The sequence below is a fragment of the Triticum aestivum genome, chromosome 5D, assembly GCF_018294505.1.
Source record: "Triticum aestivum cultivar Chinese Spring chromosome 5D, IWGSC CS RefSeq v2.1, whole genome shotgun sequence".
Taxonomy (NCBI): Eukaryota; Viridiplantae; Streptophyta; class Magnoliopsida; order Poales; family Poaceae; genus Triticum; species Triticum aestivum.
The window spans coordinates 311,250,413-311,278,332 of record NC_057808.1 but is presented as its reverse complement, the minus strand read 5'-3'; the positions used below and the strand labels follow the sequence as shown (position 1 = coordinate 311,278,332).

At 44.2% G+C, this 27,920-nt stretch overlaps 3 protein-coding genes across 4 annotated transcripts; 2 read left to right on the top strand and 1 right to left on the bottom strand.

Moving 5' to 3' along the window:
- The first annotated feature begins 2,069 nt into the window (after positions 1-2,069).
- On the top strand, positions 2,070-6,902 carry LOC123121399 (heat shock factor-binding protein). 2 transcript variants are annotated; one of them, XM_044541357.1, is made up of 5 exons: positions 2,070-2,260; positions 5,036-5,089; positions 5,482-5,505; positions 5,594-5,636; positions 6,396-6,902. In XM_044541357.1, the coding sequence occupies exons 2-5, from the start codon at positions 5,042-5,044 to the stop codon at positions 6,518-6,520; spliced, it is 240 nt and encodes a 79-aa protein (XP_044397292.1). In that variant the 5' UTR covers positions 2,070-2,260; positions 5,036-5,041; the 3' UTR covers positions 6,521-6,902. The 2 variants fall into 2 exon arrangements, with proteins under 2 accessions (XP_044397292.1, XP_044397293.1); XM_044541358.1 differs by lacking the exon at positions 2,070-2,260 and adding an exon at positions 2,347-3,477.
- A 444-nt stretch (positions 6,903-7,346) lies between these two features.
- On the top strand, positions 7,347-11,764 carry LOC123121400 (enolase 1, chloroplastic). Its single transcript, XM_044541359.1, has 7 exons — positions 7,347-7,903; positions 9,706-10,013; positions 10,208-10,362; positions 10,454-10,771; positions 11,038-11,184; positions 11,268-11,318; positions 11,462-11,764. Exons 1-7 carry the CDS (start codon positions 7,518-7,520, stop codon positions 11,525-11,527), a joined length of 1,431 nt encoding a protein of 476 aa, XP_044397294.1. The 5' UTR covers positions 7,347-7,517; the 3' UTR covers positions 11,528-11,764.
- On the bottom strand, positions 11,635-15,067 carry LOC123121401 (protein STRICTOSIDINE SYNTHASE-LIKE 10). The gene is made up of 3 exons (XM_044541361.1): positions 14,677-15,067; positions 14,303-14,575; positions 11,635-12,444 (listed from the first exon to the last, which is right to left on the bottom strand). Exons 1-3 carry the CDS (start codon positions 15,054-15,056, stop codon positions 11,919-11,921), a joined length of 1,179 nt encoding a protein of 392 aa, XP_044397296.1. The 5' UTR covers positions 15,057-15,067; the 3' UTR covers positions 11,635-11,918.
- Between the last annotated feature and the right edge of the window lie 12,853 nt (positions 15,068-27,920).

Sequence of the window (27,920 nt, the reverse complement as noted above, 5' to 3'; positions counted from 1 at the left end):
TCTCAACACAAACAGTTCATCCGAGTGAACCGCATGCCGTATATCGCACACACTTTGATCTGGCTGACCGTTTCTTTTGTGTTGCCTAATCACAAGCAGTTCATCCGAGTGAACCGTATGCTATATATCGCACACACCTTCATCTGGCTGCCCGATTCTTTTGTTTTGTCTCATCACAAACAGTTCATTAAACTGAACCGTATGCCCTGCATCGTACACACAACTAAAATCCGAACCATGTTTGATGCATCCTCCATCGCAAACGTTTTGCATCTTTTTTGATGGTTTTTTTACACCACCGTTTGCGATTATTGCATCGCACACAGTTTCGTCGAAGGGTCTCTGATCGTAGTGTCGCGTTAGCAGCATCCTGCAGTAGTGCCCACCCACCTTATTGCTAACATCGAGGATCTCACCGAGGTGCTTATTGGCGGAACAAAAAAGATGGAAGACATATAGGAGACCGACGAATCATGGATAGCCGGCCGCAAGCCGCGGTGCCATTACGCCCGTGGCAGGCGACCTCCGCCGAGGAGTGCTATATGGTGGATACACCAAACACCGTGGGTATAATCCTAATAATAATAGGGGGTATGAATGTGGAGGCAATCGTATCTACCGAACGGTGCAAGTGGGAGTACGCTCAATGAACTATACAGGTTGGCCCCCCCCCTCTGTAGTGGAGGTAATACCCTACTCCTCTGGTGTTCTTAACTCTTGGCGTAAGGTATGTTCAACCCTCAGCCCAAAGCTGCCTCCCGACTTATATAGAGTGCACTAGGAGGGGGTACATAATGGACTAGTATTAATGCAGTTAATGGCATCATGTTCGGTCGACTGCTTCATGGCATTTACTATTGGTAACTGCCATATTTAACTAGATTATAACATCGTTGGGTAACTGCCATCATTAAGGCATCGTGGGCGAGAGGTATCCTAAGTAGTTGCCAACTGATGGTCTAGTCGACTGCTAGTGCTCGGTTGTCGACCGGCTCAGTATCCAATTGTTGGGACTTAGCGTGGTCCTGAGCCGTCCTCCTTGTTGTTGACGGGCTGATGACAATGCCCCTTGGCCCATGGTCTTCTAGGCCGTATCTTGGATGGATCATGGGCCTAAGGTGAGCCATCCGTATACTTGGGCCTACTCTGTATTTACGACACAGGGCGACGACCTCGACGATCCCGACTACGAGCCGCCAGGAGGGCGGACGAGGAACACAACGTTGAAGAACTGGCTGTCGGGGAGCCGATGTCCGGGGAGGGCAGCGAGCTCAGCGACAAGGATATTCGGGCCCTAGACATACCTCGGGGCAGTCCGAGGCACGACCACGCTCGGCTGCGGATTATGAAATCCTTGGGCAAGGCCTCAAGGGAGAGACATCTCCTGGAGCGCAGAGCGGCCGAGTTGGACTAAGCATGGGAACAATTCTAGGTCGCTGAGCAGGAGACCATCCCGACGGCAACCAAGGCCACCCTGGCCATGAAGGGCGAGCAGATGAAGGAAGCCATGAAGAACGTCGTGGAGTCGCCGTCCCGTCGCACACCAAGGAAGAACGTGCATGCGGTAGTCGAGGAGTTCGCCAGGATCAAGTTCCCGGCCAAACACACATACAATGCAATGAGCGGTTCAAGAAGGTCATGGAGTGCCTAAACACGTTCAAACTCTTGAGGGTATCTAGGGATCCTCCCAAACTCTTGTACTTGCACCGTCTCTAATTCTCATGATCAATCTCGAGTTCAAAGCTCTTCATCCCGACATAATAGCCCTCCAAGTATGAGAGGCATTCCTTTTTAAAACCAATTCCTTTCAAAATCTAGCACGTAGCAACTCCAACTTATAAAATCAAGCGCCACCCTTGCTTCGCTAACATAGCTTTATGGAAGAGTACGAAATCCTTAAACCCCATGCCGACACATGCTTTCTCTCTCCCTCTCTTCCTACAAAGACTTGAAGGTAGAAAAAAGTGAATGGAAAAGAAGATTTTTTTTTTGAGCGGCCCACTAGCCGCCGGTGGATGGAGCCCTTCCTTATTCAAAATTCAAAGCCTTACAAAGAGGCACACGGTCCATGGACCAACCTTGTCTCACCGTCGCCGTATGGTCCTTCCACAAGCCCAAGTTTCCTGACTCGTCTCACTTCCCCATTCACTCATTCAGGCCCTCCTCTCCCTTCGTTTCGACCGCGACCTCCTCCGAATCCACCGGCCGGCGGCGACCTCCTCTTCCTCCACCCCTTCCCCCGGCGACCCTAACTTCCTCGGTAAGTCCCTTCACCCCCCTGCTCTCACATCCATTTATTGCTTTCTAGCACGCGTGCATCCTTACGTTACTCGCGAATCCGCTGTTACCGCAGCCTCACCGATGCAAGCCGCCGCGAGATCGCTCGCCGCGCCACGCCGCCTCGCGCCTCGCAGCCCGCGCCCCGTCCCCCTCCCCCGCTTCTTCACCGCCTCGCCCCGCGATCCGTCCCCGGATCCGGGCCCAGGCCCAGAGGTCGACCGAGGGCTCGTGAGCACGCTTAGCCGCGTGCTCAGCGACTTCCGTGGCCCGCGCCACGACCTCCCTGCCGCGCTCCGCGGCTTCGCGCCGCGCATCACCCCCGACGCGGCGGCCGCGGTGCTGCGCCGGTGCCGCCACCTCCCCGTGCCGTCTCTCCGGTTCTTCCTCTTTGCCGCGGGGCTGCCCGGGTTCTCTCACCTGCCGGATTCGCTCCTCATCCTGGCCAATTCGCTCGCCGGTGCACGGCTCTTCCCGCTGCTGCGTTCGCTGCTATCTGACCTCCCACCGGCTGCGCTCACGCGGGGCCTCTTCCCGCGGCTGTTCCGTGCTTACTCACGTGCTCTTCTCCCGGATGATGCGGTCCGGGCATTCTCCTCCATGGCGGGGTTCGGCTTCCACCCAACGCTGGCCGATTTCCACTCGCTGCTATTCGCCTTGTGCCATAATGGCCTTGTAAATCATGCTGAGGTCTTCTTCAGAGAGTCGGGGACCCATTTCGATGTCTCAGCCAAGACCTACACCATCCTGATCTCTGGGTGGGCTGTTGTGGAGAAGCCGGAAAACGCGCAAAAGTTATTTGATGAAATGGTTGAGAGAGGTGTTGAGCCTGATGTGCCTGCCTACAATGCATTGGTTGATGCCTTATGCCGCGGAGGTGATATTGCACGTGCGCAGGAACATTTGAAAGATATGCAACAGAGCCGTGGGCTTGTTCCAGATGCTGCTACTTATGGTCCATTCCTTCGTGCTGCCTGTGCATCCAAGGATGCTCGGGATGCTCTTCGTGTGCTAGATAGGATGCGCATGCATGACCTCACACCAAATGTATTCACATATAATGCTATAATTCGGTTATTGTGCGAACTGGGAGAGATTGAGGAGGCTTATAATATCCTTGGTGAGATCATCACGAGAGGGGAAAAGCCTGATGTTTGGACATACAACACACTGCTTAATGCGCATTGTAAGAAGAATGAGGTGAACAAGTCTTTGAGGCTTATTGCAAGAATGGATAAAGGCTTGTGTGTGCCAGATCGTCATTCTTACAACATGTTACTAAAAATGTTGGTTGGTGTAGGAAGGATTGATAAGGCTGTTGAGGTATGGGAAGGGATGGAAACACGTGGCTTTCACCCAGGCGCAGCAACTTATGCTGTCATGATCCATGGGTTATCTTGCAAGAAGGGAAGATTAGAGGAGGCCTGCGGCTATTTTGTGATGATGGTGGATGAAGGTATCCCACCCTACCAGGCTACTTGTGAGGTTTTGAGGGATAGGCTGACACGGCATGGCCTGAGGGATCAACTTGAGGTCCTCATTGATAGGATGAGGCGGAGCACTTCCTGCACGATACAAGAAATGGCAAGTATCATGCGCAGTAGTAAGAGGGCTGATGAAACAAGAAGCGCGGGCAGTGACCAAGAACTCCCAGTGCATGATCTCGATGAGAATGAATGGAGGGGGAAATGGAAACTAGGAGACTGAAGAGTGATTCATAAGGCTTGCCTACAAGCCCTCTATGGTGTACTATTTTCTTGTTTGTCTCCCTATTATTGTACAACAGTACAACTTTAAGGTAGTAAAATGTCCAGTCTACGCCATATGGAAGTTGTACTAATACAATAGACTAAGTAGAGTGGTTAGTTAATGAAAATAGGATAGGATGCTCAATTCCTGGTCAAGCAATTGATGATGGAGTTTAAAGTATACCTACCTTTTCCTTGTCACCTTTTCGCATGTGTGCTTCTCCTTGAGAATAGGCTGCTATGAATAAATTCCAACATTAAAATTGTTTCTCATTTGCTGATATGAACTAATATTCCGCTCTAGCTTTTACCTTTTCATACTATCATACTCCCTCCGCTCCTAAATATAATCTTTTTAGAGATTGCAATAAGGACTACATGCGGATGTATATAGACATATTTTAGAGTGTAGATTCGCTCATTTTGCTTCGTATGTAGTCCGCATTGGGATCTCTAAAAAGATGGAGGGAGTACATACGTCTGTCAAGATGCTTCAAATAATTCTTTCAGCAGGATGCCTTTATTGGTATTAAATGTAATACCTTGCAAATCTCTACTATTAAAGGAGAGTTTGTTGGTTTCATTTCCATTGCTTCCACCCCTCCCATCGATACATGCCCCCTCCCACTGATTTGTTTCCAAACCACGCGATAACCCTAATTAATTATTCTCCAAACCGACCCTACCTCCTTGTTTCTGGGGAAAGAATCCTGTAGTTGTGCGTACACAATCTCAATCACATAATATCTTTCCTTACCTTTGCCTATGGGTTCCCTTCCCACAACATATCTCAATCTCAACCCAATAATTTTTTTCCTACGTTGAACCAGTAGAATAAAGTTGACCCCATTGCTACGCACGGGTATTGAGCTAGTACTATTTAAAACTGTGCTATATTTCACCCATTATGAGTTAATACCCTGACACATTAGTCATTTAATTTCACTATATGTAGTTCTTCTGTATAGGTATCATTACTGTTAACTCATTTGCTGAATCTGTTTTTCCAGGCTAATATGGATTCAGAGCCCTCATCGCAGAACCCAACAGACATGACAGCATTTGTAAGTACTGATATTATATACTTGTAGCGTCATAGCACTGTAGGCACACCGTTCACATTAATAACATTTCATCTGTCTTCTGGTGGAATAATTTGCTTAACGTAAGACCTAAATTATCTTTGACGAGTTTGTACATTCTGCATGCATCAAATTGGAGTGTTTGCATATTCTAGCAGCACTGAAAGTAGTTGCTATTTTAACTAGTAAGCTGAAAAACATTGGCGTAGCATTGACTTAGTAGATGGTGAGGTTAACAGTCAAGTTTTGTACTAGTTGTTTCCAACCGCTGAAGAAGTCCTGTTTCGCCTTTGAGGAACCAGAGGTGTATCCCTTTGTTTAACAGTATAATAAATAATTTTTACTTTGTACTGATGTTAAGCTTTCTATTTCAGGTGCAAAACCTCCTCGGTCAGATGGTGAGTGCATTTGAATACGTTTTCGTTAATATCTACACTTGAGTCTTTACAAACACTTTACACTCATTAACTTGATGATCGATTTCAGCAAACAAGGTTTGAGTCTATGTCCCAGAACATCGTCTCAAAGAATATCCTTATCTGCGGAATATCATTATTTTGTTTCTACCACAATAATTTTTTTCATGGCCACATTGGTTCATTATCTTATGCCATCGCACAATTTACTAGGGATAACATTATATTCTAGTATATCTGATGTCAGGTTATTAGGATGTCATATGCATTTATGATGCTGATACATAAAAAATGGTATTCTACAATGTTATGCGTTTCTTTTTTAATTCTTGTTTGGAAACTTGTAACATTCATCAACTTTTTGATATTAACAGAAGCACACCAAATATACTTGCATATATGATATATCAATATATCACACACCGTTAGGCAATAAACATGGAAATTGGAAACATATTGTTGTTATTAAGAAATCTATGCTGCTGCTATAATGCTCACCAGCAAAACTAGAAGCGGTATACTCCAGTTTGGTATCCCTTAGTTTTGAGTTTTGTTTGTAAGATCCTTTGTCTGATTAGCTTATGTTTAGCGCAACTTTATACTGTACATTACTTCATAAGTTTAGTGTACCAAGATTCTTGCTACATCAGTGCAAGGCTAGTGACAGATTTTTCACAAGCATACGAGAATAAATAATCAAAGTACCTATTCTATCATATTGACATCAGAAGAACTCCCTGCACCATGCGCTTTTTTTTTTAATACAAAACCCATCTCAGTTTGAGTGCATCAAATTTGGGCCAAGTTGATTGTTGCATGAATTGGACATGCCTGTGGACTGCCATACTCTGTTTTCTTTAACTCCATTGCACTAGATGAAATGGGAACCAAGATCGACGAGCTGGAGCAGAGCGTCAACGATCTCAAAGCTGAGATGGGCACCACCGACATACCTGTCAAGAAGCCCGATGAGGCAAAGCCGACCGACTCCGCATAACTCAGATGTAGGCAAGAGATTGGGTAGTAAAGATATGGTGGCTATATGACAGAAGTTTTCGGCATTCATGTGTATCAGATGATGTATTCCCATGGACCATAGCTCTTGTACTACCGTGTGTGCTACCTATCGCTGCCGCTGGAGCTTCAGCTCTCCAGAGCCCAGACACCATTATCAGTTGATAGGTTGTTTCCCTATGATCATTCTCGTACTGTTGGTTTGCCTGTTCAAAGCTGTTGCTGCAAGAGCCAGGCGATGTCTCGACAATTTTTATGGCAGTGGGCCTATTGGGTTTGTTCCCCTATGTAATTTTTGTGTGACACACTGCTCTTCTGTAGATTCTGTTCAAAGCTGGATTGCGTTGCATGCTGAATTTTCCTCAGATCGCTAGCAAAACATGGCATTGTTGCCTGATTCACCGTTTCCGTTCGACTGTGCCAGAACCCATTTGGCAGGCAAGCATGTTTCATGTACAAGCGTCACATTTATCTTGTGTCTCACTCTCACGAGTCTGACTGTATGAGCGCCTTGCGTGTAAACCCTTGCCCGAACATGGTTGGCCCGGCGCTGCCGCTGGTAGGTTCCGCTCGCCGGCGCACCTGCATCCGACGAACTCCGGCACGAGCACGCGCTCCACCCATGACACGACGAGCTCGCGTCGCATCGCCCTTCCGGTCTCCCACCGGCCGCCACCACCGCGGCACCAACCCCCAAAAGGCCAAAGCGCTCGGCCAGGAGGCAAAACAAAACCGCAAAAGACGAGCCAAGGCAACCGATCACTCGCCGACTCCTGGGCCCCGCCTGCCACCTCCGCTTCGTCGCCTCCACCAACCCGCCTCCTTCAAAATTGTTATTCCCGAGAAATAAAACACCCTCGACGTCCCACCTCGCCGCCTCCGCCCAACGAACCCGACGACCTCCTCCACGCCCCGCCGCCGCCGCCGCGCGATATAATAAAACCCGGACTTGGCGCCTCCCCTCCCGCCAACCCCTCAGGATGGCCCACCAACTCCTCCTCCCCTCCAAGCCCCTCCTGCCCGCCGCGGCCGCCGCCACCCCGCGCCGTGGCTGCGGCCGCCCCGTCGTATCCGTCCGCGCGGCGGCGGCTGCCTCCTCGATGGCCGTCGGGGCGGAGGCCGTGCGGTCGATCCGCGCGCGCCAGATCGTGGACAGCCGCGGGAACCCCACCGTCGAGGTCGACCTCGTCGCCGGCGACGGCAGCCTCCACCGCTCCGCCGTTCCCAGCGGGGCCTCCACGGGGATCTACGAGGCCCTCGAGCTCCGCGACGGGGACAAGTCGGTCTACGGAGGGAAGGGCGTGCTCACCGCCGTTCGCAACATCAACGAGGTCATCGCGCCCAAGCTCGTCGGCGTCGACGTGAGGTGAGCCTTGGTTAAGACTTAAGAAACAAAATCTCAAGCTAGTCTCAGAAAAATGCTGGATCCAATCACCCGTGGCCCCGGTAGTTATTTACTCCCTCCGTCCCATAATATAAGATGTTATTACTAGTTACAACCAATATACACAGGGAGTATTTGTTTGTTTGAGTAATGTGGCTACCGTAGTTGGGTGGGGAAACGTGGTGTTGTGCACTTGCTACAGATGCATGATCTTCTGGCCGTGGTGATAACTATTGATTTTCAAGTAGAGTACAATGTACTGAGATTGATGTGATCGGGTGTTTGTCCACGTTTAGTGAGAATCGGGTTGCTCTTTAGTGCTTAATACTGGTGAAGTAGTGTTTAGGTAATGAAAAAACTTATGGCAGTTGCTTCTGGGCTTTGTATGCATACTCTGTGAACTTTAAACATCTGACTGTTGTTCATGTTTATTGTTGAGCTTGCTGTTCTTGCTATGCTAGTTATGATATTTGGTTCAAATCGTGCTGCTGTTGCCACTGACCAACCCTCTCATCATAAACTCCATGTTTGCTCTGTTTAGAACTTTAGTAAGTGATAGCGATCCTTTTTTGAAAAACTATAGGGGAGGAGAGGGCTCTGCTGAAAATTCATTTTATCTCCCCAAAAAGAAAACAAAAAGGAAATATGTATGTCAAGAAGAAAATGCGTACGAAATGATAAAATCCTGTAAAGAAATAGAACTGTCAAAAGTAGACAGCTTATGTAGCTCCTGGCAAACGAAAATGATATAAATATAAAATCAAACCTCCAAGAGTCAAGATCCATGCTTACTTCTTAAAACAAGATAATACCGAAAACTAGTTATATCCTTTCATCCAGTTGTTTAGCATGGCCATCAGTTTCTGCGAAGCTCTCTTTAAGCTAGTTGATATCCGTAATGATGTTGACCTTTGGTAAGCATATCAATTAAGTGGCTCCGTAGATTTGTACTGATCTAGCTGTTATTACTGAAGTTTCCACTCTAGAACACTTTTTCCTAAATATGAAGTGGAGTTTGTAAGTACTAAGTATTTCTGGACAGTTTGTATCTTTTTGTGTATCCATGATGATGATAACTATCCAAGATTGCGCACCTGGTCATATAAGCTCTAACTGCTTTTCTGGTTGTGTCGGTGTGGTAGTAGGCTCTGCATGATGATGAATTGATAATCAATATGCAAGGGCATCAAATCGATTAAGCTCTTGCTCAAGAAGAATCTACTTTTTTCTTTTTGTCGTAGTAGCCACTGCATGGTTACAGTTGTACTGCCTGCCATGTCCCATGTTAGCTAAACTTTTGCATTTGCCTTCCTTTTTCTAATGGATGGCATGGTAGTTCTCAATTTTGTTTTATTTAGAATTTTTCTTGGGATACTAATGGTACAATAGAGCATGCCTCAGCTGTAGGGACAGAAGAACTACATTAGGCACATCAAGTGTGTATTACAAAATTACTAACATTCAGTTCTAGACTTCTAGTGCTGAACACTAAAAGATTTTTGGATATACCTAACCACAGTTTCTAGCTGGCTTGATTCCCTAAATTTGTGAAAGATGAAATTACATGGATTACTTGGAATCGGGCATGACCACATGAGGGAGGGAACCATGCGATTCCACTACTTCCGAAGTGACCAAATCTTACTAGGGTTGAAAGGCATGCCAACTAACATAAAATGTGCTATTGCCTTTGTTAGCTTGCATCCAAATAGCCGAGGTCCTGTCAATTTACTCCGTGCTTGGCATCTAATTTGTAATGGAAACTTCATTTGTCATTTTGTCAGGAACCAGAAAGATGTTGATGCGATCATGCTTGACATCGATGGAACTGAAAACAAATCACAGTTGGGTGCCAATGCTATTCTTGGAGTCTCTTTAAGCGTATGCAGGGCTGGTGCTTCTGCAAAAGGAGTTCCACTGTATAAACATATTCAGGAGCTGTCAGGCACCAAGGAGCTTGTCATGCCTGTCCCAGCTTTCAATGTAATAAATGGAGGTAGCCATGCTGGTAATAATCTGGCTATGCAGGAATTCATGCTTTTACCTGTGGGGGCTACTTCATTTGCCGAGGCTCTTCGTATGGGCAGTGAAGGTAATTTATTGTATTTTCTTCACCTACACCGTTTTATCTCTTCGTGCATTTTATCTTGGTTGTGACTTAAATTATCACGATTATCCAGCAAGCATATCTTTGGGGCTGTTTCTTCTAGACTTCTGCTCAATTTTTTTGGCTGTTCCCTCTTTAATTCTCACTGAGAGTTGTCTGCTTCACTTGTCCTTTTACAGTTTATCATGTTCTTAAGGGCATCATTAAGGCGAAATACGGTCAAGATGCATGCAATGTTGGAGATGAAGGTGGTTTTGCTCCTAATGTTCAAGACAACAGGGAGGGCCTTGTTTTGCTTATGGATGCCATTGAGAAGGCAGGCTACACTGGAAAGGTGTGTTGCCATTTTTCTTATTTTACTGGCCACCTTCTCGATCACTCATTCCTCTTTCGATTATAAAACTGAGAAAAACACCATGTTGCAGATTAAAATTGGAATGGATGTTGCAGCATCAGAATTCCTTATGAAGGATGGAAGCTATGATTTGAACTTTAAGAACCAGCCTAATAATGGAGCTCATGTTCTTTCGGCCCAGTCTCTCTGTGATCTGTACAAAGAATTCGTCAAGGATTTCCCAATTGTATCAATTGAGGATCCTTTTGATCAAGATGATTGGAGCTCATGGGCTTCGTTGCAATCCTCAGTTGATATCCAAATTGTCGGGGATGATTTGCTTGTCACAAACCCAAAACGTATAGTAGAGGCTATTGACAAGAAGGCCTGCAATGCTCTGTTGCTTAAGGTAAACCTTTACTGTCTATTTCAGGCGTGCTCTTCTAAAATGGACTAATGTTATTCATTCCTTGTATTTGCTAAACATATCTGATATAGATTATGGCAACCTTTCAGTGATATTTGCCAAATAGTGATAACCAATAATGACTTGGGAGTTGTATCGTAAAGCTCTGCCTACAACCAAATTCCTAGCTCCCTTCTAATACTAAACAATAGTCAATCTTGTGCTGCCGAAGAGAAACATGGGTCATTCAATTTCGTTTGTCTTTCCAGGTTAATCAGATCGGTACCGTCACAGAATCTATTCAAGCTGCTCTGGATTCAAAGGCTGCTGGTTGGGGCGTGATGGTCAGCCACAGGAGTGGTGAAACAGAAGACAATTTCATCGCGGATCTAGCTGTTGGTTTAGCGAGCGGGCAGGTAAGGGCCACTTGAAATTGTGATCGGGGTACAGTAACTTCTATGCGTGTTCATCAGGTGACATCTCATTTGGTACGTTTCAGATCAAAACCGGAGCTCCCTGCAGAAGCGAGAGACTGGCCAAATACAACCAGGTAAATGCTTATTCCTGTCTGTTAACTATTCGTTACTGTCCGCGCAGCAGATCTCCAACTGACTATGCTTCCGCTTGCAATATTACTAATTTCATTTAGTTTGTTTTTCGTTTCCTCCCTAAATATGTTCTTTTTTGATGCAGCTTGTGCGGATTGAAGAGGAGCTAGGCAACGTGCGGTACGCCGGCGAAGCGTTCAGGTCTCCATGAGAAACCAGAATCACAGACGACTTTGACTGGAGCAGTAAAAGTTTCTACAGCGGCGACAGTGGTGTACTGTGTACATCCTTCGATTAGAAATAAAGGCACTGACCGTATAAATTCATGACATCTCCTTGTAGGAGTGCCACGGTGCACCCCAAATTTTGCAGCCTTGATTTTATCGCAGATGCACGGCATTATTGTCTGCATTTGTACCTCGAGCTATTATACATTTTCCTTGACGAACGACAGCGACGATCAGATTAGTAATTGCTTCTGGCTAGGGTTACAGCATGTAGCAACATACTAGGGCACAGGACGCACGATTGTACCACTACATGAGTTGAACGGAGCCCAGCCACACGCGCTCAGACGACATGAATTGCGATGCATGCGATGCTTACCCACGGCATTGAGGTAGAGATGCGAGCTTGAAGAGGCCGACGTAGGGCGTGTCGACGGAGCCGATCCACAGCGACCCGTTCCGCTCCACCACCTCGCTCACCGTGGCGTCGCCGAACCCGCGCAGCGCCTCGACCACCGTGCCGTTCGTGGCGTCCCCGGCGGCGACGACCCTGACGGCGCTCATCGAGTTGGCCGTGGTCCCGCTCTCTGCCCACTGCTTGTCCCGGTTCATGCCCACCCAGTACCCGCCCCGGCCGCCTCCGTCGTGGCGCACGTTGTCCGGGTACCCCGGCAGGTCGGCGAGCACCTCCGTCTCCCCCGCCGCCGGCCCGCGCAGCCAGTGCCGGAGCAGCCTGCACGATGACGTCTCGGCCACGACGAGGTGCGTCCGGTCGGCGCTGAGGGCCACGCCGTTGGGGAAGGCCAGGCCGGACCTGAGCACGGTGACGTTGCCCGTCCGCGGGTCGTACCTCATCAGCCTCCCCGTCGCGTCGCCGGTCAGCACCACCAGCATGTACTCGCTGCAGGCACAACCATATGATTAGAGAAAAAAAGAAGCTGCATGCACCACTTAGTAATGAATGCACGTGAATTCATTATCAAGCTCATCTACTGCTCCTCCATGTGAGGGCTGGCTACTGTGGCGATCTTCTGGCTCTTCCCGACAGGGCTTTAACCCTGCTGAGCAGCTTGGTAGCAGCCGTAGAGCAGTAGTGCAGTACTAGCGACAGCAGGAGTATTTACGTTGCTGCTGTCTGGTGGTGTGATCTCGATGAGACGAGACTGACGAGTACTAGTACTGTTAAGTAAGGGATAATTAGATTTATGCCCCTATTTGTGTCCCATTTCTCTGTTTTATCCCTAATTCTCAAAAGTCACCGGTTCTATCCAAGTCACTTTGCTTCTCTTATGCTTTTGCCCTTTGACCGTTTGACCGTCAGTTTGAAAACTTCATAACTAATTCATACTGAATCAGAAAAATGCAAATAAGATACCAAAATGTTCAAAGAAACATCACCTATATGTCAGTGTCATTTGCATTCATGAAAAAAGTGTTGGAAAATGCACATCCGAGTTTTAGCTCTTTTGATACCACCATGAATAGTGAACTCTAAAAAATTCAAAAAAAATCAAAAAAATATGGTGGCGAAGAACAACAAATGTTCTAAGTGCTTACCAAGTTTCATTAGGGAACGACATTCGTGGAAGTCGTGGAAAAAAATAATCTATTTTGGAGTTCTGATTTTTTTTTTGCCGCGACACCCACGAATGTTATTCCCTGATGAAACTTGGCAGGTACTTAAAACATTTGTCATTCTTTGCCACCAATTTTTTTTTAATTTTTTTGAACTTTTTTTATTTTACTATTCATAATGGTAGCATAAGAGCTAAAACTCGGATGGGCACTTTCCAACACTTTTTTCATGAATGCAAATGACACTGACATATATGTGATGTTTTTTTGAACATTTTGATATCTTATTTGCATTTTTCTGATTTAGTATGAATTAGTTATGAAATTTTCAAACTGATGCTCAAACAGTCAAAGGGCAAAAGCATAATAGGAGCAAAGTGACTTGGACAGAACCAGTGACTTTTGGGAATTAGGGCATAAATCTAATTATCCCATTAAATAACCCTATCACCTCCTTCAAATTCAAGGGGCGTTGCAGTATGGCACAGCTTGATAATGTGTATTTTTCCTGTCACCTTCAAGAAGTGTTGCAAAGAGAATGTTGTGCGTGCGGTGTGGTGTATTGCTTCCGCCAGATCGGAAACATCTTGGATTTGGATATGCTCGCCAGCTTGAATTGAGGATGCCTAGGAATTAATGCCCACTATATCTGTTCTTCCAAGTTCCAACTGGTCTTTCTTTTTTGCCCCAACAGCTGGCCTACCTACATACTAGTGACAAAAACCTTCACTAAGTATGTGTCGAGAGTTAGAGACTGACGGATTGTCATGCTTCATCTTCGTTAGGGGTGCTAATCCGGCAGAGTACGCGGCTGGCGCGTAACAACTTTTGCTAGTACTGGATGTTTTCAAGCTTTATCAGCATTTGTTCCAAGCGAATCGACCACGGTTTTTATATATAGTTAAACTTATTATTTTTTTGCCAGGATATATAGTTATTAAACTTAAACCGCGGTTGTCCACTTGTTTTAAGCCATGGAATCGTCCGTGCCATCATGCAAGAACAAGGTATACCTGCTGGCTTTTCGCAGATAAAATTCAGTTTCACTTTACCCATTCCGAATCAGCGTGCAAATTACCCAAGGTTGTCATGAACTCATCACCACCAGTGTACTATCAACTCCGGTCACATGCATGTTTTATTACTACTGGGGTAGTAGTAATAAATTTTGGTACGGTGCGTACCTCCGTTGGTAGACGGTGCTGCTGTCCGTGAAGTAGACTTCGCCGGTCTCCTGGTCGACGTCGACCCCGTTGAGGAAGTTGAAGGGCAAGCCGTCGGCCTCCGTGGCAACCACCTCCGCCAGCCCGCCGCACCGCCCCACCCTCATCAGCCCCAGGTACGCGTCGGCGATGTACATGTCGCCCGACGCGTGGTGGAACTGCAGGCCCAGCGGCCGCCCGCACGCGCTCTCCGGCTCCACCACCTTCTTCTTCGCCGCGCACTCCGCCACCGTCCTGCACACGCACACCCATGGCGGTACCGTACGCGTTCGGTTAGCTCATGATCGTGCTGTGCTGTGCTAAGGTTGTGCATGGTCGGTTGATCGATCACTCACTTGTGCTTGTAGTTGTGGGCGAACTCGGTCCAGCCGCGGTGGCGGCGGTTGCCCCTCCACCGAAGGACGCGGCCGTTGGAAACGCCGGTGTACGGGCCACCGCCGCGGTGGTCAAAGACGATGCTCTCTGGGCCGAACGCCGGCCGGGCCAACCGCACCGGTATGACCCTCGAGCCGGCGTAGATGGACTTCATCTCCTGGGTGGCGGCCGCCATTGGAGGTAGCCATATGAGAAATGCGAGGGAGAGGAAGGGCATGAGCAAGGTGGCAGAGCGACAATGCCTGGCCTCCTCCATGTCCGTTAATTCGAGAAGCAGCGGCGGCGGCGTATGCCTTCTTATATAAGCTGTCAGGGCTTGCTCCAGCCTTCTGGTAGGCATGTACAGGCCTGGGCATGTAATAATGGAGAAGCTAGATGCAGCGCGCTGTTCGGTCGTGGTTTGTGTAACTAGAGTATGAGGTTTCTGGGGGTAAGATTTTCAACGCAGGGCCACGATTGTCTTTTTTTTTAGCTTGTTATAGAGGGAGTTTTTACTGACCGACACGTCATATCAAGTCGATACAATCAAGAATGTATCCGAAAGTTGCTTTTGGAGCTCGGCCTCTATGGAGGCCGGTTTTTGAAAGTTTTAAAATTCAACAAAACTCATATTTTTACATTTCAAAAAAATTCTGAAAAATATGCAGACGTAATAGACATAACAAAAGACATGTGTGTAAAATTTCTGGACGTAATATGTTGAAATAAGGGTTGTGCAAAAAAGTCAAATATGTGGCTTTTCAACATTTGATACTATTCATACCAAAAGTTCATGAGTTTATTCTTTTTACATAGATCACATCTCAAGGTATTTCATTCTGAAATTTTACACAGATACACATCACATCCTTATGTACTTGTACAATTGTTTTCAGAAATTTTTAAAATAAAATATATGAATTTTGAATTTTTCAAAAAAACCGGCCTCCATGGAGGCCAAGCTCCAAAATTCCGTTATCGAATGTATCCCTCTAATAAGCTTTTAGTAGTGATAAAAAATGTATTTCTACATCTAAAAAAATGTATTTCTAAAACATCGAGTACAACATAAGATACATGCGTGCAAAATCACATGTATACATTTACACGCTGTCTACTATAGCCCATAAGTACCACGTTCTAAGATTGACAAAGTCTACACCAGTTTTTTTTAGGGAGCTACCTTATACTCATTCTGAAATCCCAGCGATCCCCGGCATCAACACGACACACTGCAATGATTCATTTTTAGGGATTTTAGCATGGCTGCACATTTTTTAGCAGAGGAAAACATTCACACATGCATGAAGGGGGGATTATGGCAAATGTAGTCTTGTAATCATTTACAGAAGGATGCCAAAGTTTGTAGATCATGGCAAAATAGATCGTCTTGCCAATACCATGTTTTTTTTAAATTAGTCATGCAAACAATATTTTGCCATGATATATAGGTAGTAATGTTGCCATGTTATGTATAGTTTCCTTGATACAAGCCGTTTTCTCCACATTTGCCATGATCTACGTAGCTAATTTGCCATGTATTTATTTTGTTCTGCAAATACAGTTTTCTAAATTTACATGTATTTTTTTACATTTTACCTAACATTTGACATGTTGTTTTACAAATGAAAATCCCTAATTTTTCCATGTGAACATTTTACAAAAATATTACTAAATTTGAATCCCCTAGTATTGCCGTCCTGCTTATTGCAGAGGGCAAGTTATTTTTTGTGTGTGTATTCATCATGGCAATCTTTGTGTATTCATGATGATATTCATTCTTCATATAGGTGTTGGGTGTGTTGCCACAGCAAATTTCCGTGACATTTTTAATAGGCAACTTGTGGTTTGTACCGGACACATGGCAAATTTTAGATAAAATGTGTCCGGAGAGCACCATGGATTTGGGGGGAAAATGTTTGGGCTGAAGAGTTGGCATTTTCGAAAATGTTTGTCTAACACATCATGGCAAAATTTAGAAAATTTCTAATAGTTACATGGCAAAATTATGAGAAATTGATCTATAGAACATTGCAATTTGTGTGAAATGATTTTAGACTGGTCACATGGCAGTTTTAGGGAAATTGTGTTTCTCTAAAACACGAGAAACATTTGAAATTGTTTGTTTACTGTATGGAAAATTTGAGGTGTTGACCTTAGGACATGGCAATAGTTTTTATCGCTCACATGCATATTTTACTAGGAATGACAATTTTACCTTCTGCATATTTTTTGGTATTGTAGTCGACCATAAAAAATTATTTTTAATTTTGTATATACCATGGCAACTATTTTCATATATTTAAATTGCCATGTGTCCAATACAGATTATTTCAAGAATTGCCATGAACATAATATTATTTTTTATTTCTAAATTTACCATGTCGCCGTACATTTTTCTGCATTTTGCCATGATCCATAAAGCCATTTTTCTAAAAAGAAGTTACACTACATTTTTTTTCTAGATTTGCCACCATGTATGATAGTCAGATGGCGAAACTAACATCCTTTTGTTTTTCTATGATTGCAGCATGAGCTTTATGATAAGAATTATACATTTTCCATGTCACCAACACTTTTCTACATTTGGCATGACCTACAAAGCAATTTGTTTAATTTACCATGTCAATTCTTCTATGCTTTTTCTACATTTTGCGGGCCTAGGACCTATATATTGGGGGTGCCAAACTTCAATACATCGGTACAAAATTTAAAAAAATTACACTAAAATAGTAAAATTTAGCCTAAATACTAACATAAATCTCATAAATAGACTGAAATAGCACTAAGTTGTTAACAATTAGTATTAAGTACAGTATACATGTACTATTTTTCATTTTTGTGATCGCCACTAATGTGTACTACTCACATGGCAAAACTTAAAAAAAAGAAAATCTACAACCTCATGGAAAATTATCACCATTTTTTACAGTTGCCACGGGTCCTTTTTTTAAAAAAAATCTATACATTTGCCATGTCACCAATATAATTATTTTTTGCATTTGCCATGCCATATAAAGCATTTTTTTAATAAAAAGTTGCCATGTCTCTTTTGTACTATTGTTTAGAACTACTCACATGGCAAATTTTAGAAATTTCCCATTCCATATTGGCAAATTTTGTAGAATTTTTTATTTTTGAGTGGATCTGGCTCAAGGTATGGATGCACAAGTAGAATTCATGCTTAGTACAAATAGGTTTTAGTATTTACTTTACTAAGTAGAAAATTCTTTGGTTGGTGTAGGTTGCAACATAGTAACAAAGAGCACAGTAACAAGCAACAAATACCCAACAATTGCCAAGTATCAAGTATTTTAAATGAGAGCAAGTGGTGGTCGAAAGTGTAGGCATTGGGGAATAAACCATTACATAGTGTGTTGATGTAACATGACTTATGGATTATCTCCAACAAATCTAGGCATGTATTCCTTAAATAGGGAGACATGCTTAAAAAGAACGTGTCTCTCATCTACAGGCCAACCCCCTTTTCTTTGGGGTCCATAAAGGAAACTAAGGGTAATTAAGGTGATCTTGCGGGCCAATCGGAACAATGCATTGACACCCCATGAATACATGTAATTCTCAAATTTTAACCATTCCCTTTGATACCCCGATCTGTCACCCTCGGGGTCTCCGGTTCAAAATTAAGACAGGTGCATACGACTTGCATGCATGATCAAGAACAAAAACACACAAAAGACAAATATGATCAGATTTGAAATCTTATTACCCGAGCCCTAATAATAAGCATCGGGAACAACAAGGTCATATCAGTTATAATCCTCAAACACCATATATTAATACTACTGAAGGAAATATGCCCTAGAGGCAATAATAAAGTTATTATTTATTTCCTTATATCATGATAAATGTTTATTATTCATGCTAGAATTGTATTAACCGGAAACATGATACATGTGTGAATACATAGACAAACAGAGTGTCACTAGTATGCCTCTACTTGACTAGCTCGTTGATCAAAGATGGTTATGTTTCCTAGCCATAGACAAAGGGTTGTCATTTGATTAACGGGATCACATCATTAGGAGAATGATGTGATTGACTTGATCCATTCCATTAGCTTACCACTTGATCGTTTAGTATGTTGCTATTGCTTTCTTCATGACTTATACATGTTCCTATGACTATGAGATTATGCAACTCCCGTTTACCGGAGGAACACTTTGTGTGCTACCAAACGTCACAACATAACTGGGTGATTATAAAGGTGCTCTACAGGTGTCTCCGAAGGTACTTGTTGGGTTGGCGTATTTCGAGATTAGGATTTGTCACTCCGATTGTCGGAGAGGTATCTCTGGGCCCACTCGGTAATGCACATCACTATAAGCCTTGCAAGCATTGCAACTAATGAGTTAGTTGCGGGATGATGTATTACGGAACGAGTAAAGAGACTTGCCGGTAACGAGATTGAACTAGGTATTGAGATACCTACGATCGAATCTCGGGCAAGTAACATACCGATGACAAAGGGAACAACGTATGTTGTTATGCGGTCTGACCGATAAAGATCTTCGTAGAATATGTAGGAGCCAATATGGGCATCCAGGTCCCGCTATTGGTTATTGACAAGAGAGGTGTCTCGGTCATGTCTACATAGTTCTCGAACCCGTAGGGTCTGCACGCTTAACGTTCGATGACGATATAGTACTATGAGTTATGTATGTTGGTGACCGAATGTTGTTCGGAGTTTTGGATGAGATCACAGATATGACGAGGAACTCCGGAATGGTCCGGAAGTAAAGATTGATATGTGGATAGTAGTGTTTGATCTCCGGAAAGGTTCCGGAATCCATCGGAAGGGGTTCCGGATGTTTCCCGAAATGTTTGGGCACGAGAACACTTTATCTGGGCCAAAGGGGAAAGCCCACGAGGTTTTTGGAAAGCGCAAAAGGATGTTTTGCGGAGTCCAGGGGCCAGACGCCAGGGTCCCTGGCGTCTGGGTCCAGACGCCGGGAACCCTGGCGTCTGGCCCTAGAGTCCGAGAAGGACTCTTGCCTTTCGGGTGAAACCGACTTTGTGGAGGCTTTTACTCCAAGTTTCGACCCCAAAGCTCAACATATAAATAGAGGGGTAGGGCTAGCACCCAAGACACATCAAGAAACACCAAGCCGTGTGCCGGCAACCCCGTCTCCTCTAGTTTATCCTCCGTCATATTTTCATAGTGCTTAGGCGAAGCCCTGCGAAGATTGTTCTTCACCAACACCGTCACCACGCCATCGTGCTGCCAGAACTCATCTACTACTTCGCCCCTCTTGCTGGATCGAGAAGGCGAGGACGTCACCGAGCCGAACGTGTGCAGAACTCGGAGGTGTCGTGCTTTCGGTACTTGGATCGGTCGGATCGTGAAGACGTACAACTACATCAACCGCGTTGATATAACGCTTCCGCTTACGGTCTACGAGGGTACGTAGACAACACTCTCCCCTCTCGTTGCTATGCATCACCATGATCTTGCGTGTGCGTAGGAAATTTTTGAAATTACTACGTTCCCCAACAGTGGCATCCGAGCCAGGTTTTATGCGTAGATGTCATATGCACGAGTAGAACACAAGTGAGTTGTGGGCGATATAAGTCATACTGCTTACCAGCATGTCATACTTTGGTTCGGCGGTATTGTTGGATGAAGCGGCCCGGACCGAAATTACGCATACGCTTACGCGAGACTGGTTCTACCGACGTGCTTTGCACACAGGTGGCCGGCGGGTGTCAGTTTCTCCAACTTTAGTTGAACCGAGTGTGGCTACGCCCGGTCCTTGAGAAGGTTAAGACAACACTAACTTGACGAACTATCGTTGTGGTTTTGATGCGTAGGTAAGAACGGTTCTTGCTAAGCCCGTAGCAGCCACGTAAAACTTGCAACAACAAAGTAGAGGACGTCTAACTTGTTTTTGCAGGGCATGTTGTGATGTGATACGGTCAAGACATGATGCTAAATTTTATTGTATGAGATGATCATGTTTTGTAACCGAGTTATCGGCAACTGGCAGGAGCCATATGGTTGTCGCTTTATTGTATGCAATGCAATCGCCCTGTAATGCTTTACTTTATCACTAAGCAGTAGCGATAGTCGTAGAAGCATAAGATTGGCGAGACGACAACGATGCTACGATGGAGATCAAGGTGTCGCGCCGGTGACGATGGTGATCATGACGGTGCTTCGGAGATGGAGATCACAAGCACAAGACGATGATGGCCATATCATATCACTTATATTGATTGCATGTGATGTTTATCTTTTATGCATCTTATCTTGCTTTGATTGACGGTAGCATTATAAGATGATCTCTCACTAAATTTCAAGATAAAAGTGTTCTCCCTGAGTATGCACCGTTGCCAAAGTTCGTCGTGCCCAGACACCACGTGATGATCGGGTGTGATAAGCTCTACGTCCATCTACAACGGGTGCAAGACAGTTTTGCACACGCAGAATACTCAGGTTAAACTTGATGAGCCTAGCATATGCAGATATGGCCTCGGAACACTTAGACCGAAAGGTCGAGCGTGAATCATATAGTAGATATGATCAACATAGTGATGTTCACTATTGAAATCTACTCCATTTCACGTGATGATCGGTTATGGTTTAGTTGATTTGGATCACATGATCACTTAGATGATTAGAGGGATGTCTATCTAAGTGGGAGTTCTTAAGTAATATGATTAATTGAACTTTAATTTATCATGAACTTAGTCCTGGTAGTATTTGCATATCTATGTTGTAGATCTATTGCTCGCGTTTAGCTCCCCTGTTTTATTTTTGATATGATCCTAGAGAAAACTAAGTTGAAAGATGTTAGTAGCAATGATACAGATTGGATCCGTGATCTGAGGATTTTCCTCATTGCTGCACAGAAGTTAATGTCCTTGATGCACCGCTAGGTGACAGACCTATTGCAGGAGCAGATGCAGACGTTATGAACGTTTGACAAAAGCTCAGTATGATGACTACTTGATAGTTTAGTGCACCATGCTTTACGGCTTAGAACCGGGACTTCAAAAATGTTTTGAACGCCACACAGCATATAAGATGTTCTAAGAGTTGAAATTGGTATTTCATACTCATGCCCGTGTCGAGAGGTATGAGACCTCTGATAGTACTTTGCCTACAAGATGGAGGAGAATTGCTCAGCTAGTGAGCATATGCTCAGAATGTCTGAGTACTACAATCACTTGAATCAAGTGGGAGTTAATCTTCCAGATAAGATAGTGATTGATAGAGTTCTCTAGTCACTATCACCAAGTTACTAGAACTTCGTGATGAACTATAATATGCAAGGGATAAACGGAAACGATTCCCAAGCTCTTCGTGATGCTGAAATCGACGAAGGTAGAAATCAAGAAAAGCATCAAGTGTTGATGGTTGACAAGACCACTAGTTTCAAGAAAAGGGCAAAGGGAAGAAGGGGAACTTCAAGAAAAGAACGGCAAGCAAGTTGCTACTCAAGTGAAGAAGCCCAAGTCTGGACCTTAGCCTGAGACTGAGTGCTTCTACTGCAAAGGAACTGGTCCCTGGAAGCGGAACTGCCCCAAGTATTTGGCAGATAAGAAGGATGGCGAACTGAACAAAGGTATATTTGATATACATGTTATTGATGTGTACTTTAATAGTGTTTATAGACACCCCTTAGTATTTGATACTAGTTCAGTTGCTAAGATTAGTAACTCGAAACGGGAGTTGCAGAATGAACAGAGACTAGTTAAGGGTGAAGTGACGATGTGTGTTGGAAGTGGTTCCAAGATTGATATGATCATCATCGCACACTCCCTATACTTTCGGGATTAGTGTTGAACCTAAATAAGTGTTATTTGGTGTTTGCGTTGAGCATGAATATGATTTGATCATGTTTATTGCAAAACGGTTATTCATTTAAGATAGAGAATAATTGTTGTTCTGTTTACATGAATAAAACCTTATATGGTTACACACCCAATGAAAATGGTTCGTTGGATCTCGATCATAGTGATACACATATTCATAATATTGAAACCAAAAGGTGCAAAGTTAATTATGATAGTGCAACTTATTTGTGGCACTGCCGTTTAAGTCATATTGGTGTAAAGCGCATAAACTCCATGCTGATGGGCTTTTGGAATCACTTGATGCTTGCGAACCATGCCTTATGGGCAAGATGACTAAGACTCCGTTCTCCGGAACAATGGGGCGAGCAACAGACTTATTGGAAATAATACATACTGATGTATGCGATCCGATGAGTGTTGAGGCTCGCGGCAGGTATCGTTATTTTCTGACCTTCATAGATGATTTGAGCAGATATGGGTATATCTACTTGATGAAACATACATCTGAAACATTTGAAAAGTTCAAAGAATTTCAGAGTGAAATGGAAAATCATCGTGACAATAAAATAAGGTTTCTATGATCTGATCGCGGAGACAAATATTTGAGTTACGAGTTTGGTCTTCAAATTAAAACAATGTGGAATAGTTTCACAAATTCTTGCCACCTGGAACACCACAACATAATGGTGTGTCCGAACGTCATAACCGTACTTTATTGGATATAGTGCAATCTATGATGTTTCTTACCGATTTACCACTATAGTTTTGGGGTTATGCATTAGAGACAGCTGCATTCACGTTAAAAAAGGGCACCACCTGAATCCGTTGAGACGACATCGTATGAACTGTGGTTTAGCAAGAAACCTAAGCTGTCGTTTCTTAAAGTTTGGGGCGGCGATGCTTATGTGAAATTTTTTCAAACTGATAAGCTCGAACCCAAATCGGAGAAGTGCATCTTCATAGGATACCCAAACGAAATTGTTGGGTACACTTTCTATCACAGATCCGAAGGCAAATTCGTTGCCAAGAATGGATCCTTTCTAGAGAAGGAGTTTCTCGTGAAAGAAGTGAGTGGGAGGAAAGTAGAACTTGATGAGGTAACTGTACCTGCTCCCTTATTGGAAAGTAGTTCATCACAGAAATCTGTTCCTGTGACTCCTACACCAATTAGTGAGGAAGCTAATGATGATGATCATGTAACTTCAGATCAAGTTACTACCGAACCTCGTAGGTCAACCAGAGCGAGATCCGCACCAGAGTGGTACGGTAATCCTGTTCTGGAGGTTATGTTACTAGACCATGACGAACCTACGAACTATGAAGAAGCGATGGTGAGCCGAGATTCCGCAAAATGGCTTGAGGCCATGAAATCTGAGATGGGATCCATGTATCAGAACAAAGTGTGGACTTTGGTTGACTTGCCCGATGATCGGCAAGCCATTGAGAATAAATGGATCTTCAAGAGGAAGACGGACGCTGATAGTAGTGTTACTATCTACAAAGCTAGAATTGTCGCAAAAGGTTTTCGACAAGTTCAAGGTGTTGACTACGATGAGAGTTTCTCACTCGTATCTATCTGTCCGAATCATGTTAGCAATTGCCGCATTTTATGAAATCTGGCAAATGGATAAACAAAATTGCATTCCTTAATGGATTTATTAAAGAAGAGTTGTATATGATGCAACCAGAAGGTTTTGTCGATCCTAAAGGTGTTAACAAAATGTGCAAGCTCCAGCGATCCATCTATGGACTGGTGCAAGCATCTCGGAGTTGGAATATACGCTTTGATGAGTTGATCAAAGCATATAGTTTTATACAGACTTGTGGTGAAGCCTGTATTTACAAGAAAGTGAGTGGGAGCACAACAACATTTCTGATAAGTATATGTGAATGACATATTGTTGATCGGAAATAATGTAGAATTATTCTGCAAAGCATAAATGAGTGTTTGAAAGGAGTTTTTCAAAGAAAAACCTCGGTGAAGCTGCTTACATATTGGGCATCAAGATCTATAGAGATAGATCAAAACGCTTGATAAGTTTTTTCAACGAGTACATACCTTGACAAGATTTTGAAGTAGTTCAAAATGGAACATACAAAGAAAGAGTCTTGCCTGTGTTACAAGGTGTGAAATTGAGTAAGACTCAAAGCCCGACCACGGCAGAAGATAGAAACAGAATGAAATTCATTCCCTATGCCTCAGCCATAGGTTCTATAAAGTGTGCCATGCTATGTACCAGATCTATTGTATACCCTACACTGATTTTGGCAAGGGAGTACAATAGTGATCTAGGAGTAGATCACTAGACAGTGGTCAAAATTATCCTTAGTGGAATAAGGATATGTTTCTCGATTATGGAGGTGACAAAAGGTTCGTCGTAAAAGGGTTACGTCGATACAAGTTTTGGCACTGATCCAGATGACTCTAAGTCTTCATCTGGATACATATTGAAAGTGGGAGAAATTAGCTAGAGTAGCTCCGTGCAGAGCATTGTAGACATAGAAATTTGCAAAATACATACGGATTTTAATATGGCAGACCCGTTGACTAAACTTCTCTCACAAGCAAAACATGATCACACCTTAATACTCTTTGGGTGTTAATCACATAGCGATGTGAACTAGATTATTGACTCTAGTAAACTCCTTTGGGTGTTGGTCACATGAGGATGTGAACTATGGGTGTTAATCACATGGTGATGTGAACTATTGATGTTAAATCACATGGCGATGTGATCTAGATTATTGACTCTAGTGCAAGTGGGAGACTGAAGGAAATATGCCCTAGAGGCAATAATAAAGTTATTATTTATTTCCTTATATCATGATAAATGTTTATTATTCATGCTAGAATTGTATTAACCGGAAACATGATACATGTGTGAATACATAGACAAACAGAGTGTCACTAGTATGCCTCTACTTGACTAGCTCGTTGATCAAAGATGGTTATATTTCCTAGCCATAGACAAAGAGTTGTCATTTTATTAACGGGATCACATCATTAGGAGAATGATGTGATTGACTTGACCCATTCCGTTAGCTTAGCACTTGATCGTTTAGTATGTTGCTATTGCTTTCTTCATGACTTATACATGTTCCTATGACTATGAGATTATGCAACTCCCGTTTACCGGAGGAACACTTTGTGTGCTACCAAACGTCACAACGTAACTGGGTGATTATAAAGGTGCTCTACAGGTGTCTCCGAAGGTACTTGTTGGGTTGGCGTATTTCGAGATTAGGATTTGTCACTCTGATTGTCGGAGAGGTATCTCTGGGCCCACTCGGTAATGCACATCACTATAAGCCTTGCAAGCATTGCAACTAATGAGTTAGTTGCGGGATGATGTATTACGGAACGAGTAAAGAGACTTGCCGGTAACGAGATTGAACTAGGTATTGAGATACCTACGATCGAATCTCGGGCAAGTAACATACCGATGAGAAAGGGAACAACGTATGTTGTTATGCGGTCTGACCGATAAAGATCTTCGTAGAATATGTAGGAGCCAATATGGGCATCCAGGTCCCGCTATTGGTTATTGACAAGAGAGGTGTCTTGGTCATGTCTACATAGTTCTCGAACCCGTAGGGTCCGCACGCTTAACGTTCGATGACGATATAGTACTATGAGTTATGTATGTTGGTGACCGAATGTTGTTCGGAGTTTTGGATGAGATCACAGATATGACGAGGAACTCCGGAATGGTCCGGAAGTAAAGATTGATATGTGGATAGTAGTGTTTGATCTCCGAAAAGGTTCCTGAATCCATCGGAAGGGGTTCCGGATGTTTCCCGAAATGTTTGGGCACGAGAACACTTTATCTGGGCCAAAGGGGAAAGCCCACGAGGTTTTTGAAAAGCGCAAAAGGAAGTTTTGCGGAGTCCAGGGGCCAGACGCCAGGGTCCCTGGCGTCTGGGTCCAGACGCCGGGAACCCTGGCGTCTGACCCTAGAGTCCGAGGACTCTTGCCTTTCGGGTGAAACCGACTTTGTGGAGGCTTTTACTCCAAGTTTCGACCCCAAAGCTCAACATATAAATAGAGGGGTAGGGCTAGCACCCAAGACACATCAAGAAACACCAAGCCGTGTGCCGGCAACCCCGTCTCCTCTAGTTTATCCTCCGTCATATTTTCATAGTGCTTAGGCGAAGCCCTACGAAGATTGTTCTTCACCAACACCGTCACCACGCCGTCGTGCTGCCAGAACTCATCTACTACTTCGCCCCTCTTGCTGGATCGAGAAGGCGAGGACGTCACCGAGCCGAACGTGTGCAGAACTCGGAGGTGCCGTGCTTTCGGTACTTGGATCGGTCGGATCGTGAAGACGTACAACTACATCAACCACGTTGATATAACGCTTCCGCTTACGGTCTACGAGGGTATGTAGACAACACTCTCCCCTCTCGTTGCTATGCATCACCATGATCTTGCGTGTGCGTAGGAAATTTTTGAAATTACTACGTTCCCCAACAACTACATCAATCTTAATACTCTTGCATGGTTTTGCATCACTCGGATCAGATCCACCCCATGTGCCTACAAGAAATTACTCACACATAGAATACAGGAGCATGATGGTGGTGATGAAAGGGATGTTGGTATCTATGGTGATCATGGAGGTGTTGTTGGAGATGATGGTGGTGATGACGGTTCTCATAACGGTTTTTCGGTGCCACTGGAAGAGACGGGTAGAGATCCCCCCTCCTTCTCCTTCTTTCTTAGACTTCTCCCTAGGTGGGAGAAGGGTTTCCCTCTAGGTTTTGGTGGCCATGGATGTGGAGTACGAGTTCTTCCCCTTAGATGGGATCTGACTTTCGAGGGGAGCTATTTCTATTTGGTGAAACCTGAGTCCTATCACCATTTTGTAATTTTTGGAGACCCGTAACCTCGAAAAAATCTGAATTTTTTATGGCGGTTCCACAACTTCGGGGAAAAGCTTGTGGCATAAGGAGAGGTCCAGAAGCTTTTGGAAAGCTGTAGGCGCCATGGCTAGACTTTGTGGCCTTTTGGGCGCCTCTATGGGGGTGCCTAGGCACCTCGGGCCTCTCAAGGTGTGTGGCCCAAACCCACTGGGTGTCTTCTGGTGCAAAACTTTGTAATCTAAATTTTATGGATTTTTTCAAGGGTTAAAATATTATTTTCCATGAGATAGAAAAACATCAAAAAACATGAACTGGTAGTGGACTCTCAATTAATGGGTTAGTCTAATAAAATTTGTGCCCAAATCAAGTATAAATGATAATATAATGGCATGAAATATATATAATTTATAGATACATTTAAGACGTATCAGTGATGAACGAAGACGGCGGGCGAAGATGGCTCCTCCTCTCAATAGCTCGACCCAGCCTTCCCTCATGTTGTGTGTGCTAAGCTGGTCAGGGGAGCAAAGAGGCTGAT

Excerpts from the sequence above, each read along its gene's own strand:
- LOC123121399 (XM_044541358.1), top strand. The coding sequence starts at position 2,362 with ATGCAAGCCGCCGCGAGATCGCTCGCCGCGCCACGCCGCCTCGCGCCT. Across the intron at positions 5,506-5,593 it reads AAAACCTCCTCGGTCAGATG|CAAACAAGGTTTGAGTCTAT; the intron begins GTGAGTGCATTT and ends GATCGATTTCAG. Across the intron at positions 5,637-6,395 it reads CCAGAACATCGTCTCAAAGA|TAGATGAAATGGGAACCAAG; the intron begins ATATCCTTATCT and ends ACTCCATTGCAC.
- LOC123121400 (XM_044541359.1), top strand. The coding sequence starts at position 7,518 with ATGGCCCACCAACTCCTCCTCCCCTCCAAGCCCCTCCTGCCCGCCGCG. Across the intron at positions 10,772-11,037 it reads GCAATGCTCTGTTGCTTAAG|GTTAATCAGATCGGTACCGT; the intron begins GTAAACCTTTAC and ends TTGTCTTTCCAG. Across the intron at positions 11,319-11,461 it reads GACTGGCCAAATACAACCAG|CTTGTGCGGATTGAAGAGGA; the intron begins GTAAATGCTTAT and ends TTTTTGATGCAG.
- LOC123121401 (XM_044541361.1), bottom strand. The coding sequence starts at position 15,056 with ATGCCTACCAGAAGGCTGGAGCAAGCCCTGACAGCTTATATAAGAAGG. Across the intron at positions 14,576-14,676 it reads GCCCACAACTACAAGCACAA|GACGGTGGCGGAGTGCGCGG; the intron begins GTGAGTGATCGA and ends GTGCGTGTGCAG. Across the intron at positions 12,445-14,302 it reads AGCACCGTCTACCAACGGAG|CGAGTACATGCTGGTGGTGC; the intron begins GTACGCACCGTA and ends TTGTGCCTGCAG.